At 33.7% G+C, this 14,536-nt stretch overlaps 5 protein-coding genes and 5 pseudogenes across 10 annotated transcripts, besides 5 other annotated features; 4 read left to right on the forward strand and 6 right to left on the reverse strand.

The window, feature by feature from the left end:
- The first annotated feature begins 3 nt into the window (after nucleotides 1-3).
- TVAGG3_0957060 lies at nucleotides 4-884 on the forward strand (annotated as a pseudogene). Its single transcript has one exon. A coding segment is annotated over exon 1 (881 nt).
- Nucleotides 885-1,308: 424 nt separating this feature from the next.
- TVAGG3_0957070 lies at nucleotides 1,309-1,791 on the forward strand (annotated as a pseudogene). The gene has a single exon. A coding segment is annotated over exon 1 (483 nt).
- A 136-nt stretch (nucleotides 1,792-1,927) lies between these two features.
- Nucleotides 1,928-2,705, reverse strand: TVAGG3_0957080 (annotated as a pseudogene). Its single transcript has one exon. A coding segment is annotated over exon 1 (778 nt).
- Nucleotides 2,706-4,717: 2,012 nt separating this feature from the next.
- Nucleotides 4,718-14,536: part of a mobile genetic element that runs on past the window's edge.
- Nucleotides 5,833-6,057, reverse strand: TVAGG3_0957100 (uncharacterized protein; the record flags this gene model as incomplete). The annotated part of the gene is made up of 1 exon (XM_051253373.1): nucleotides 5,833-6,057. The coding sequence occupies one exon, from the start codon at nucleotides 6,055-6,057 to the stop codon at nucleotides 5,833-5,835; it is 225 nt and encodes a 74-aa protein (XP_051078947.1).
- On the reverse strand, nucleotides 6,058-6,507 carry TVAGG3_0957110 (uncharacterized protein; the record flags this gene model as incomplete). The annotated part of the gene is made up of 1 exon (XM_001282919.1): nucleotides 6,058-6,507. The coding sequence occupies one exon, from the start codon at nucleotides 6,505-6,507 to the stop codon at nucleotides 6,058-6,060; it is 450 nt and encodes a 149-aa protein (XP_001282920.1).
- Nucleotides 6,766-6,873: a mobile genetic element.
- Nucleotides 7,013-7,121: a mobile genetic element.
- Nucleotides 7,263-7,371: a mobile genetic element.
- Nucleotides 7,491-7,553: a mobile genetic element.
- Nucleotides 7,554-7,778, reverse strand: TVAGG3_0957160 (uncharacterized protein; the record flags this gene model as incomplete). The annotated part of the gene is made up of 1 exon (XM_051253374.1): nucleotides 7,554-7,778. The coding sequence occupies one exon, from the start codon at nucleotides 7,776-7,778 to the stop codon at nucleotides 7,554-7,556; it is 225 nt and encodes a 74-aa protein (XP_051078948.1).
- Nucleotides 7,779-8,710, reverse strand: TVAGG3_0957170 (annotated as a pseudogene). Its single transcript has one exon. A coding segment is annotated over exon 1 (932 nt).
- Nucleotides 11,078-11,610, reverse strand: TVAGG3_0957180 (uncharacterized protein; the record flags this gene model as incomplete). Its single annotated transcript, XM_051253375.1, has 1 exon — nucleotides 11,078-11,610. A coding segment is annotated over one exon (533 nt), but the record flags the coding sequence as incomplete, so codon positions are not given.
- Nucleotides 11,628-13,560, forward strand: TVAGG3_0957190 (annotated as a pseudogene). The gene has a single exon. A coding segment is annotated over exon 1 (1,933 nt).
- On the forward strand, nucleotides 13,733-14,500 carry TVAGG3_0957200 (phage tail repeat-like family; the record flags this gene model as incomplete). Its single annotated transcript, XM_051253376.1, has 1 exon — nucleotides 13,733-14,500. One exon carries the CDS (start codon nucleotides 13,733-13,735, stop codon nucleotides 14,498-14,500), a length of 768 nt encoding a protein of 255 aa, XP_051078950.1.

The raw sequence follows: 14,536 nt of genomic DNA on the forward strand, positions 1-14,536 counted from the left end.
AAAATGAAACATTTATTTGAAGAAGTCGATGAAAAAATGAATGAAAAATCTGATAAACTCAATAGTTCATTAATTCTTCCCTTCAGTAAGGATTATCAGTTCTGTTCAAACGGTGTGTATTTCTATTGCGGAAAAATGGGTTCGGAAAGACTTTTAATTTAATTCGTCATATTTTAATTACTGAACGTTAGGTCAAGATTCATATTATGACCAAATCATTATATCAGCAACTTCAGATTCAATGGATTCAACAGCGAAGACGTTTATAGTAAAGTTCAGGCATCAGTAATTAAAGTTCCAGATAGCGAATTAATTTCTTTTCTTCAACGTATATAAGAAGAAAGAAGAAATATTATGCAATAGTTGAATTTATACAATCAGGAATGCAAAAGACCTCGGAAGAAATGGAAAGAATTATTGATAAACATCATTTGAGACAGCAGGATGGTACGTATGATATGAAACGATTGACAAACTACATTCTCTCAAAACTTTCAAAATATCCTTTTAAAAAATATCCATCAAACACTTTATTAGTTTGTGATGATTTCGCTGGTAAAGGTTTAGTTTCAAAACCAGATTCACCATTAGCTAATTTAATACTAAAGTCAGACATTACACATGACTGTTGCAATACTTATGCAAACGTGGAGGTTTTTAGCATTAAACATTAAACGTTTAATTACTGATTTCGTTATATTTCAAGGTTTCTCAAAATACGATATAGAATTAATTTGGAAGCAATCAGGATAACATTACCTTTTGATGAAATCTGGGATGCTTATAAATCACTCATTTCACCACGTTCATATTTAGAAATTCATATAATGACTAATACAATTAATGTTAAAAATATACCTTGGGAAAGACCAACATTATTTTAAAGCTTTATTTTTAGATGAGGTGTAGTGAATAGATTCCATCCATCTCTATCACCATTTCTGTTTATATTTTTGGTGTCATTCATGTCCACACTTTCTGGATCAGTCAGTTTTTGAGGATAAAGATTTGAATAACTATTTTGAATTGATAGTGCCTCACCTTTTAACGCATAAACTCTATTACTTTCTGCATATTTAATATTTGAACCACCAGATCCATCATTAACATAAATAGTAAATGGTTTATAATCGATGTTCATATTTCGACTTCTGCCTTTTGATTTCTTATTTATTACTTCAACATCTTTATAAACTGCGCCCGTTTCAGTGAATTCAACAAGATTTTCATTTTCAAGTTTCACGTTTAAACCTTTATCAAAGATATTATTCATTTTTATAGTAATAAAAGGTTTTTATTCTCTAGAAAATGAGAAGTAAATCCATCTTAGCCGGTGCAGTGAATGTTCCTATTGAACCTACATCTAATGTTGATTCAAGAACGACAAATAATATTATAATCAAAAATTAGCTCCGAAAACTTGAAAGATAAAGACCAGCTGAAATAAATCCGTTAATTTAAACACAGCTTCAAACACAAACGCTAACAGTGAAGTTAAGTTAGAATATCCACCTCCATTAGAACCATATCGCGTGATGCTCAAGATAATCCATATTCAAATTCAAACTTCTTCAGATAACGTAGACCATTACCTCCTTAATTTATACCAAACAATATTACTCAAAGACGATAAGAAGCTTTTGACAAATCTTATTAGTAAGAATCAAATAATTTTAACAAAGGAGGATTTAGAAAATGTTATATCAAGAATAACAGGGAAACAGTGCGTTTATTGATTATCTTGACCCGAAATCGAATGTTGTGGTCAAATACCAGTATTTATGAAAATCGGTAATATTAGAATAATCGAAACACCAGGAACTACAAGTTTGAGTTTAAGTATAAAAAAATATTCGAATGAATACACAAAACTTTCAACAGAATATAAACTTTGCTTGAAATATGTTTTAACGAATTAATTTAAAATTTATATTTTTATCCCTGGTTCATCATCTAGTCCATTAGCTCTTATATTAGACCAAAAATCAACTTCTATAGTCATTTGAACAGGAGCTTTAATTTCAATTGGTTCGCCTTGAAAATCAACTAATCTAAATGTCATATCTTTTAAATGGTGTGGTTGAATTCGAACCCATTTTCCTTCGTGCCTTAATAAAATCGGAAAATTAGGCATGAATACAGAATTGACGGCGTAACAGAACGATTTATATTCTATAACAGAATTTTTATTATTAACTCCTGAAATTCCTGTTACATTACTTATTTTTGATTCAACATATAAACAGTTTCCATAACATATGTAGGGTGCAGATTTCATTTCAATTATATATTTTTGATTTTCAATAGAAGATTTTAATGGTAATTCTTGATGATAAGCACCTAGTAATAAACGTGCTCGATGAGTCATATCAGTAATTTTAAATTCTTTTTCGGAACTAAATTTTATTATTCCTGAATCAGTTAATTCACAGTTAAGGCTCCGTTAAATTTTTCATCAATGAGATCCTGAATCTTTTTCTCTAACGTATCAATATCATATTTATTTCTTGCTTTAAAATGAATTTCAGTACTAATACCATCAATTTCAAATGTAATGAAATCGTTAGGTCTGTTATAACAAATGAAGCGATAGTGCTAAAATCAAGAACTCTGAAAGCTAGTGGTTCATTCTGAAGACCAAGGTTAGTTTGTAATTTTAATGTCCCGTAATCATTAGGATCAGTACTTTGCAAATAGAACAACATTTTTATTCTAATTAAAAATATGAGTATATCCGCATATTCTTATGAAGCTGATAGGGCGAAAAGATTAATTTTCGGTTCATACACGTTTTCATTTGATGATGAATTTTAATTATCACTGATGGAAAAACTGAACATTATATCTCATGGAAAGAATATGAAAAATTCATTCCAATATTAACGCCATGTACAATGCCTTTTAAAGACGGTGAAATTATTGAAAAAGATAACACAACGTTATAGGTCTGTTTATGAAGCATTAGAATATATGTTGAATTATAATCCCGAAAGATTTGACCCAAGCACTACGCCATGTGCAATGCCCTTTATTAAGGATGGTAAAATCGTAAGGGTTCCGAATTCAACGGTTTATACAGCTGTTCAAAACAGTTTACAAAACATTTTAGCGAATATCTTTAATTCAGAAACTACGGAAATAAAATTACCGTATATAACAGATGCTAAAGAAATTAAATCAAAAACAACAACATTATTTGCATCACTTAATGATTTAATGACTTATATAATTAATATTCCTGCGCCAACTACAGCATTTGATCCAAACTCGACGGTTTGCAGCGTACCTTTCATTAACGACAGTTCAGTAATTGAATTAAGGGATTCAACAGTAATGAATCATTAAAGGCTTCATTAATGAAAATCATTGATTTTAACTCATTCATGAATTCATATAATTCATTCATTAATGTTTCATACACTTCTAAAGAAGGTGAGCCAAAAACCATCGATAAAGCGGTGTATGAAATAAAAGCATCAATGACGAAATTGAATTCGTTAACTTTTGACGGTGATAGTTCCGTTAACAGCATGACATCAGGAAAAACGATTTTAACAAAAGAATATTTAAAATCTCATGTTAGTGAGTTCGTTGAAATTGAAAAAGAAGGCGGAATTAAGTTCGATCCACTGGGTTTCATTTTCGACTTAGCGAATGCGGGTGTTAGTTTCGCTGAATGGACAACTATACAGAGTGAGATAAATGCAATATGGACGTTTTTGGGGTCAAAAGCGGGAATGGGTGAGCTTGTAGATGCTGCAAGAACATTAGGTGAAACGGGAAATTTTGTAGATGGTTTTAAAAGACTTGTTTCAAATGTTTTAACAAACACAAAGAAATTATTTAGATATACCGTACATAACGGACAGATTTTCGAACAGGTAGCAACAAACCCTCCGGTTATGGCTGCGTTGATGATGGCTAGAGACATAAAGCCGCGAGCGAGGGCGAAGCCCACGGAGAGAAAGAGAGGATACGGGTCAGGTTATTCGAGACATTAAAAACGTGTATCCTGAAGTTATTGATTTATTTAGAGGTGTTAATGATTCGATTTCAAATCATTCTATAACCCTTGATGAAGAGAATAAATTAACAGATTATATATTCGTCATTATTGCAGAACTAATGAAGAGAATAAATGAAAAAGGTATTGATATATTATAATGTAGCGATGTAATGATGAAAAGAAATTTTGACTCATTATTTACAGAACCGAAAACAGAATATAGTCTTTATGATGTAATTACTGAATTAATGAAAAAGATTAATGATAATAAGAGTTCTGGCGGAAGAGTTGAATTAGAAGTGAATGATGTTAATGAGAAATTAGATAGTAAAGCAGATAAAAACCATGTGCATTATATAAGTTCAGATGAACAGATTATAACGGACTATCATGGATATTTAACACAGGATGAAGAAGTGAATACGGAAGATGTTAATGAAAGAAGATATAAATTCATTCGTGCTGAAGGTTATGACATACGCTGTGTATAGTATGACACAGGTAAAGCACCAGAAGCATTTGATTATAATGAGGAAATATATGCTTCGTATATCTTTATTAACGATGTATTAGTTGAACCAAGATTTATGTTGAGAGTTAATGCAAAAATAACTTTTGAAGATGCTCTAAAAAATAAAGCTGACAAAGATGAACTTGACGCAACGAACAAAGTTTTGGAATCTCATAAACACAATATCTCCGATATAAATGAACTTAACCTTAAATATTTACAAAACCGCCAACCACTTCACCTCACTAACGACTTCACTAATGAAAAAATAAACGTTCTCACTAACGTTCCCACTAATGTTCTCATTTACAAAAGTATTGCAGCGCTTCCCATTGCTGTGCTTCACACAATAGTTCATATTCTTCAATATCGCTGCTGTCACTCCAATCGTCAGAGTCAAAGTCACTGTCAAAATAAATGTATGTAAGTTTTGACAAAGCTAATGAAACACGCTTACCGTTTGTATCTATTGCTTTTATATATCTCCCATTATGTTTGTTGTCGTAAACGCTCAAACTAACTTTACCCTTTCTCCCTCGTATCTGATAGAATGTATTTTCAGGAGGAACGAAGAACAAATTCTTGAACTCATGACCGTTGTAGTTTGTTATCTCAATAGTTTTCGTCATTTATATAAAAATAAAATAAAAAATTATTTAAAAAATAAACTTAAAAAATTTATAAAAAATCAGCCATTAGAACAGTCAGTCAGTCAGTCAGTTAGTCAGTGACTGTTCTACAAAAATATTTCATACACGACAAAAATAATTTTGAAGTTTACTCCTCTTCAGTGCTTTATAACTCTCTTCCTTGGTTTCTTTTTAGTTGCTTTCTTCACGTCTGTCTCCAACTTGACTGTCTTTCTTCTTCGTCCATAATGATACCAATTACTTCCACCAGTCAATGGGTCAAATGGTCGTTCATAAGGGTTTCCATACATTCCATAAGGCCCGTATGGATAAACCGCTGGTGGAGAAGAAACATTTTCTTTAGTTCCATCGACTCTATTTAAATGCATTGTTTCACCTTTCATCTGGTCATTAAAGTCTTTTGCGTGTTTTGCAAACTCATCGTCCTTTCCTAAAGCATTTTCTGACTCAGTCGCAACCAAATTGGATGCTTTATTTATGAGCCCTATTTTATTTAATCTTAACTTCTTTGCAACCCAGCCTCCAATCTTCCCTTTATTTGCATCTAATGTCTTTGAAACCCTTCCTCCACTCATTTTATTTACTGCGTCATAAGCTCCAAGTACTTTTGCTCCAAATGCTAATGCTTTTGTTCCCATTGCGCCTAAAGCTGCCCAAGCTACCATTTACACCATATTAAAATCATCTCTCTTCAATATTATCTCATAAAAGTTCTCGTTACTGGAGAAAGTCAATGAAACATAAGCGTTCTCACGGGCTTCGCCCTCACCGCTTTGCGGTCTATCTAACTTCTTTCTTATCTCATCTATACGCTTCAAAATGTCTGAACAATTGCTAACATCTTCTACAACAGTTATTTCATCATGAATGACCTTCAAGAACAAGCTCATTTAATATGCAATTAAAATCATTTCAATAATGAGTCCATCCTTTCCATCTTTAGGTAGCACAACATCTTTCATTGAAGAAGGTTCGACAAGTCTTATGTTAAACTTACTGACAAAGTTTGTTATACTATAATGCTTCGGCGGCGAATACATATAGTTTGAAAGACATAATATAGATTCTTCAGCAAATTCACTTATACTGGATTTTATAACAATGTTCTCACGAGACCAAATGCCACCAATTGACAATCTTGTAAGCAATCCTGCTGAACCTTCTACTGTAAACGTCGATGGTAACATTCCACGAAGGTCATCTATTGACATCGTTGAGTCACTGTATTTAAATATTTTCTTAAAGCAATCGTCATTATCTAACCATGCAATAGCTTTGAAGTTTTCATTCGAATATACATCTGCTTCATTAAATGTAAAACCTGACTTAATACATATCATATATCAGTTAATATGTCATAATATTTATTTTATATTAATTTCAAGCAGAATTTTTTGTGATGTTGTTGTCGATATTTTAAATTCAGGAATTAGTCTTATATACGAAAAAAAGAGATCTGACATTGTGTCAGATCTCAGTAAAAGTGACATTTACATGTCAAAAAAATAGAATGAGTTTAAGTAATTAAAATTGAGGGTGAGAGTAGTATTGTATGAAATAATATCTCTCACCCTCCAATTCATCCTATGGCGCCGAAAAAATTTTGGTGAAATGCGACCACATTTCACCAAATTTCTCGGCGCCATATAGAGAACTAGAGCCTGTGAGGTACTGATACTATCCATGTACCTCGCAGGCTCTAGTTCCAAGCCAAAATGGCTAAAAATTGCCCGCAATTGTTCACATTGCGGCAATTTTAGCCATTTTGGCTGGGAATTGGAGGGTGAGAGTAGTATTGTATGAAATAATATCTCTCACCCTCCAATTCATCCTATGGCGCCGAAAAAATTTTGGTGAAATGCGACCACATTTCACCAAAATTTCTCGGCGCCATATAGAGAACTAGAGCCTGTGAGGTACTGATACTATCCATGTACCTCGCAGGCTCTAGTTCCAAGCCAAAATGGCTAAAAATTGCCCGCAATTGTTCACATTGCGGGCAATTTTTAGCCATTTTGGCTGGGAATTGGAGGGTGAGAGTAGTATTGTATGAAATAATATCTCTCACCCTCCAATTCATCCTATGGCGCCGAAAAAATTTTGGTGAAATGCGACCACATTTCACCAAAATTTCTCGGCGCCATATAGAGAACTAGAGCCTGTGAGGTACTGATACTATCCATGTACCTCGCAGGCTCTAGTTCCAAGCCAAAATGGCTAAAAATTGCCCGCAATTGTTCACATTCCCATTTTTGTTGGTAAGACGAAGAATATGAAATAAATTATGAAGAAGATAATGATGAATAAAATATCACTTTTTATATTTTTGACACGTAAAGTTGTCACTTTTCTGTCAAACCGTTTTTATCGTTTTCGTATATAACATTTACACCATATTAAAATCATCTCTCTTCAATATTATCTCATAAAAGTTCTCGTTACTGGAGAAAGTCAATGAAACATAAGCGTTCTCACGGGCTTCGCCCTCACCGCTTTGCGGTCTATCTAACTTCTTTCTTATCTCATCTATACGCTTCAAAATGTCTGAACAATTGCTAACATCTTCTACAACAGTTATTTCATCATGAATGACCTTCAAGAACAAGCTCATTTAATATGCAATTAAAATCATTTCAATAATGAGTCCATCCTTTCCATCTTTAGGTAGCACAACATCTTTCATTGAAGAAGGTTCGACAAGTCTTATGTTAAACTTACTGACAAAGTTTGTTATACTATAATGCTTCGGCGGCGAATACATATAGTTTGAAAGACATAATATAGATTCTTCAGCAAATTCACTTATACTGGATTTTATAACAATGTTCTCACGAGACCAAATGCCACCAATTGACAATCTTGTAAGCAATCCTGCTGAACCTTCTACTGTAAACGTCGATGGTAACATTCCACGAAGGTCATCTATTGACATCGTTGAGTCACTGTATTTAAATATTTTCTTAAAGCAATCGTCATTATCTAACCATGCAATAGCTTTGAAGTTTTCATTCGAATATACATCTGCTTCATTAAATGTAAAACCTGACTTCTTTGCAGAGACGACTTTAAAATCTATTGAGTTTGTTTCAAAATTATATGCTATGGTAACTTCTGAAGGTAATGGATGTCCTTTCGCAGTCAGTTGTTCTCTCACTACCGTTTGAAGCTTTGTATTAAAAACTTTCATGTCATCTCCTGTATCTAAGTTCACATACACAGCAACAGGGAAACTATCTTGCTTCTTTGTTTCATCATTATACCTCAAAACATTAAAGTTCTTCAATAATATTGTTCTTCCTGCTGGAATACTTCGAACCTGTCTGATTTCAATAGCTTTCTCACCTCCTACATACTCTACCAGTGTCTTGGATATTCATAAGTATACTGACTTTCTTGAATTTTGGTTGGTTTCATCATAACATGTTCATAGTATATCTTTATACTCTTGTCAGTTAGACTCGGTGCTATGTTCTGAATATTTCTGACTTGCATTTTTAATGGAGATAAAATGAAGCATTTAATACATGACGTAGATGAAGACATGAATGAAACTACAGACAAACTTAACTCTTCTCTTATTCTTCCTTTCAGCAAAGATTATGAATTCTGTTCAAATGGTGTGTATTTCTATTGTGGAAAGATGGGTTCAGGTAAGACATTTAACCTCATTCGTCATATACTCATAACAGAGCGTTTAGGAAACGACTCTTACTATGACCAAATCATTATATCAGCAACTTCAGACTCTATGGATTCAACAGCGAAAACATTTATGTCAAAAGTTCAAGCCTCTGTCGTTAAAGTTCCAGACAGTGAACTCATTGAATTTCTTCAACGTTACATTCGACGTAAGAGGAAATATTATGCCATCGTAGAGTTCATACAGTCAGGAATGCAAAAGACTTCTGAGGAGATGGAAAGAATTATTGACAAACACCACTTACGTCAATACTCAGGAGTTTACGATATGAAACGACTTACAAACTACATTCTGTCAAAACTTTCAAAATACCCCTTCAAAAAGTATCCTTCAAACACTTTATTAGTTTGTGATGATTTCGCCGGAAAAGGTTTAGTGTCAAAACCAGACTCACCATTAGCTAACATCATAACTAAAGTCAGACATTACCATTTAACTGTAGCAATACTTATGCAAACATGGAGGTTTTTAGCTTTAAACATAAAACGTCTCAATAACGACTTCGTTATCTTTCAAGGTTTCTCACGCTATGATATTGAACTCATTTGGAAACAGTCAGGTATAACATTACCTTTTGAAGAAATTTGGAGCATATAAGTCTCTCATCTCTCCTCGTTCATACCTTGAGATTCATATCATGACTAATACCATTAAAGTCAAAATATTCCATGGGAACGACCAACATTGTTTTAAAGTTTAACCTTCAATTGACTGATGGTAAACAAATTCCATGCATCTCTGTCGCCATTTCTGTTAATATTTTTGCTGTCATTCATATCATCCACTTCCCCATCCGTTAGCTTTTGAGGATATGTGTTAGAATAGCTGTTCTTAAATGAAGGCTTTTCACCTTTGAGAGCATAAACTCTATAACTTTCTGCATACTTTATGTTTGAACCTCCTGAGCCATCATTGACATAAATTTTTATAGGCTTCCACCCTTTGTTCATATTCCCTGCTTCTTTGCTCTTTTGTTCAGTAGTTCTTCATCTTTATACACAGCTCCTGTCTCAGTGAATTCAACAATATTTTCATTCGTTAGCTTTACATTCAAACCCTTGTCGAGTATATTGTTCATTTCATACATATAAAAGGTTTTTATTCTATATGAAATGAGAAGCAAATCCATCTTAGCTGGTGCCGTTAATGTTCCAATTGAACCAACATCAAATGTTGACTCACGAACGACAAACAATATTGTCATAAAGAACTATAGTTCGGAGTGTTTGAAAGAAAAAGAACCAGATCTTAAGTCGGTGAATTTAAACACAGCTTCAAACGCTAACGCTACATCAGATGTTAAGTTAGAGTATCCACCACTGGACCAAATTCTTTCAAGAGAAGCCAACGACAACCCTTACACAAATGTTCAAACAAATCCTTCAGATAACGTAGACCATTACCTTCTTCAGTTATACCAAACAATTTTACTCAAAGACGATAAGAAGCTTTTAACAAATCGTATAAGCAAGAACCAAATAATTCTAACAAAGGAGGACCTTGAAAATGTTATCTCACGAATAACAGGAAACAATGTGTCATTGACTATCTCGACCCTGAAATCGAATGCTGTGGTCAAACTCCACTATTCATGAAAATAGGTAACATCCGCATCATTGAAACACCAGGAACTACAGGAGTTGAGTTTAAGTATAAATATTCGAACGAGTATACAAAACTATCTACTGACTATAAGCTTTGTTTGAAATATGTTTTAGTAAATTAAAGCAGTCAGGACCTTCGGTCTTGGCGCTTTGCGCCGTCAGTCAAAAAATTTCAAGTTAGCAATTTGTAATATCTATCCAAAACTTCTTCAACAGTATCGAACTCATCTTCATAATGCAAACCTAATCTTATTGACTTGGTGCAGTTTTCACTAACACAATATTTTTCTGTTCTCTTGACTGACATAACTAACTCATTTGTTTCATCAAACAGCAACAACCAAAGTTCATGACCTAATACATAACATTCATACTTTATATTTTTAGCTCTGAGTTCTCTGTAAGCTGTTGCATTTAATATTTTCTAAAAAGTCAACTTCAACAGTCATTCGCACTGGTGCCTTCAGTTCTACAGGCTCTCCTTGAAAGTCAACAAGTCTGAATTGCATGTCTTTCAAATTATGAGGACTAATGCGAACCCATTTACCTAAATGAGTTGCTATGACAGGAACGTTTGGAATGAACATTGAATTGACTGCATAACAGAAGGATTTATATTCTACTGAACCTTTACTATTAACTCCTGAAATGCCTGTGACATTAGCTATTTTAGACTCAATGTATAAACAATTACCATAACATGCGTATGGAACAGATTTCATCTCAATCGTTTTGTCAACACTTTTCAAAGGAAATGTCATATGGTATGCTCCCAGAAGCAATTGTACTCTATGACTCATTCGTGTTATCTTAAACTCCTTCGCATAACTGAACTTCAATGTTCCCTCAGAAGAGAGTTTGACATCTATGTTGTCAATAGTTTCTTCATTTATGAGAGTATCTATGACTCCAGCAATTTTATCTATTCTATACCCAGCTCTATTAGGAAATGTTATAACACTTCTTTTGTCATCTATTTCAATCTCTATGAAATCTGTTTCATCTGTTATGACAAAAGTTGCGATAGTATTGAAGTCAACAACTCTGAAAGCAAGCGCTTCATTCTGAAGACCTAAGTTTGTTTGTAGCTTTACTGTCCCGTATTCGTTTGAGTTTGTACTTTGCAAATAGAACAACATTTTATTCTCATTAAAATATGACTATTGCTGCATATGCGTATGAAACAAATGAAGCAAGAAGAGCAAATGAACTAGTAAACGAAAACTCAACTTTAACAGTGGAAGGCAATGATTTAGTCATTGACGATGGAAAAACTAAAAAAGTCATTGATTTCGATACTTTTAACACTTATGACCCATTCATTACAACAAGCAAGGTTCCCATCATAAATGATGGAACGGTGCAATATATAAATTCTACAGTAGATGCCTCATTAGTGAAAGTATTAAATGTTCTCATTGAATTGTTAAAGAGCTTTCGATTTGACGACAACATTAAATGCCTAAAGAATTTAGTCATGAATGAGAAACAAATTCTCGGCGTTGCTGGTAGCAGTAATGATGTACACCTTATGACATTAGAATATTATAACGAACATAAAGATGAACTGAAAGGAGAGAAGGGTGACACCGGACCTCAAGGACCACAAGGAATACAAGGAATACAAGGACCTCAAGGCGAAAACGGTTTGGATGGTGAAGATGGAAAGGATGGAAAAACTGCTAAATCATGGATATGGAACCTTATAAATACTGGTTTAACAGCTGCTTCATATGGAGTTCTTCAATACCAAATCGGAAAGATATGGGCAGTACTTGGTGAAGAAGCTTTAGATGACGTTAAAAATGCTTTGAACTTCATTTCAAATGGTTCTGATACTATTAAAACTTTATCTGGTTGGATGCAAGAAACAAGGAGTCAAATAGATACTGTAAGACGTATAGCAAACAATGCACGTACGGGATTGGATACTTTACGAGAAGCACAAAATACACTAAAGGAAGCAAATGATATTCTTGGCTCAGTATCAGACATGCATGAAGATTGGCTTAAAGGTATTGACAAATCTTTAAAAAATCACAGTCAGTCTATTGCTGACTACAAGAAAAGTATAGATTTTTACATAGTGCTATGGACGTACATGATGGAAGCATAAGGAACTTACTTAATGCTAACAATAACTTACCAGGAACTATTAAAGCATTTATAAAGTCCTTTGTAAAACCTGGTGCTCTAACATTTAGGTCTTTGAGAGCAAGAGCATTGAAGTCAAGAGATGCAGAAACTCCAACAGAACCTACAGAAGGAACTGAAACAACAGAAACTCCAGAAGAACCACCAAAACCAACAGCTAATGAAATATTGTTCGAAATTTTCCAAGGTACTCTGTTCTCATTGCATACATTCAAGAAATACTTAAGAAAGCAGACTTGACTTTAGGAGATGATGAAAGTTCTGTATATCTTTCGTTCCAGTTTCAAATAGCAGAACTTTTGAGACAGATATGCTTAATGTATGACAACATCTCTGATTTCAGAAGATATGATGACGACCATGACCCGAACACGGTGAAGAAGAAGTTTTACAAACATCCATTAAGACAGGAAAGGTTTTAACTCAAAGTCTCATTATTGACACCAAAGATGGCGAAGTGACGTTCTTCAAGAGCTGAAGAAAAATACTTCTTCGGGAGGTGGTGGTAGGTATGAACTTGAAATAAATGAGATAGAAGAGAAATTAGCCGAAAAAGCAGATAAAAACCATGTTCATTATATAAGTTCAGACGAACAGATTATAACGGACTACCATGGATATTTAACACAGGATGAACAAATAAGCACTGAAGATGTTAATGAAAGAAGATATAAATTCATTCGTGCTAAAGGTTATGACATACACTGTACTGTACAGTATGACACAGGTAAAGCACCAGAAGCATTTGGTTATAACAATGAAATTTATGCTTCATACTTCTTTGTTAACGGTGTATTAGTTGAACCAAGATTTACTTTGAGAGTTAAGGCAAAAATAACTTTTGAAGATGCTATTAAAAGTAAAGCTGACAAAGATGAACTTGACGCAACGAACAAGGTTTTGAAATCTCATAAACACAATATCTCCGATATAAATGAACTTCAAGCTACATTAAATAGTAAAGCTGACAAGAACCATACACATGAATCCTTCACTACTGTTAGAGCAGACGACATAATATTGAACTATACCCTTGGTTCAAGTGCACCATTAGAAAATCCAAGTACAAGCGTAAAAGATACACTAAACTCCTTAAATAGTAAATGTATGAACATTGAAGGTCATGTCAGAAACTTTGAAACACATGAACTACCAGCAATGTTAGATAAGAAAGCAGATAAAGAACATACACATAACTCCTTCTCAACTGTTGCTATAGAAAGTATTGAAGGAACGTTGGCGGAACTGGTGGGGATGCATATATATTATAAACCTCCTAACTTTCCACAAGGTTTAACATCGAATGAAAACATAACAACGAAGAAAGAAATTAGCTGTAAAAATGTTTATGTCATGGATGATGAAAATAATGTTAAATTCACTGCTCAAGATTTATATGATAAGAAAGCTGACAAAACAGAGCTTCAAACATTAAAGATTGAAATACTTCAAACATTATATCCTACAGGCTCTATTTATACGTCAATGAACTCAACAAATCCAGCAACAGTTCTGGGTTTTGGTTCATGGAAGCAGATTGTAAACAAATTCTTATATTGTACTACTAATTCAAAACAAGCCGGTGGTTCAAAGAAAATTAAAGAAGCAAACTTACCTCCACACACTCATACAGGAACTACAAACTTTTCTGGCGACCATACCCACTCATTAAGAGACCACCCATTATACAACTCAGACTATGAAGCAGGCAATGACGTTTTATCTCCATCTTATAACAATTCAGCAAAAAAGACTTTTCGACCAACTGAACCAGGAGGAAATCATGTCCATACTTTCACAACAAATCCAACAGGCTTGGGTAAAGATTACATGCCACCATTTGTGACTGTATTTGCATGGTACCGCGTTCAATGAACGCGCTTGAGCCTAGACCCTTTGTGTCAAGGCTTA

This window comes from Trichomonas vaginalis, chromosome I, assembly GCF_026262505.1.
Source record: "Trichomonas vaginalis G3 chromosome I, whole genome shotgun sequence".
In the NCBI taxonomy this organism is placed as follows: Eukaryota; Parabasalia; order Trichomonadida; family Trichomonadidae; genus Trichomonas; species Trichomonas vaginalis.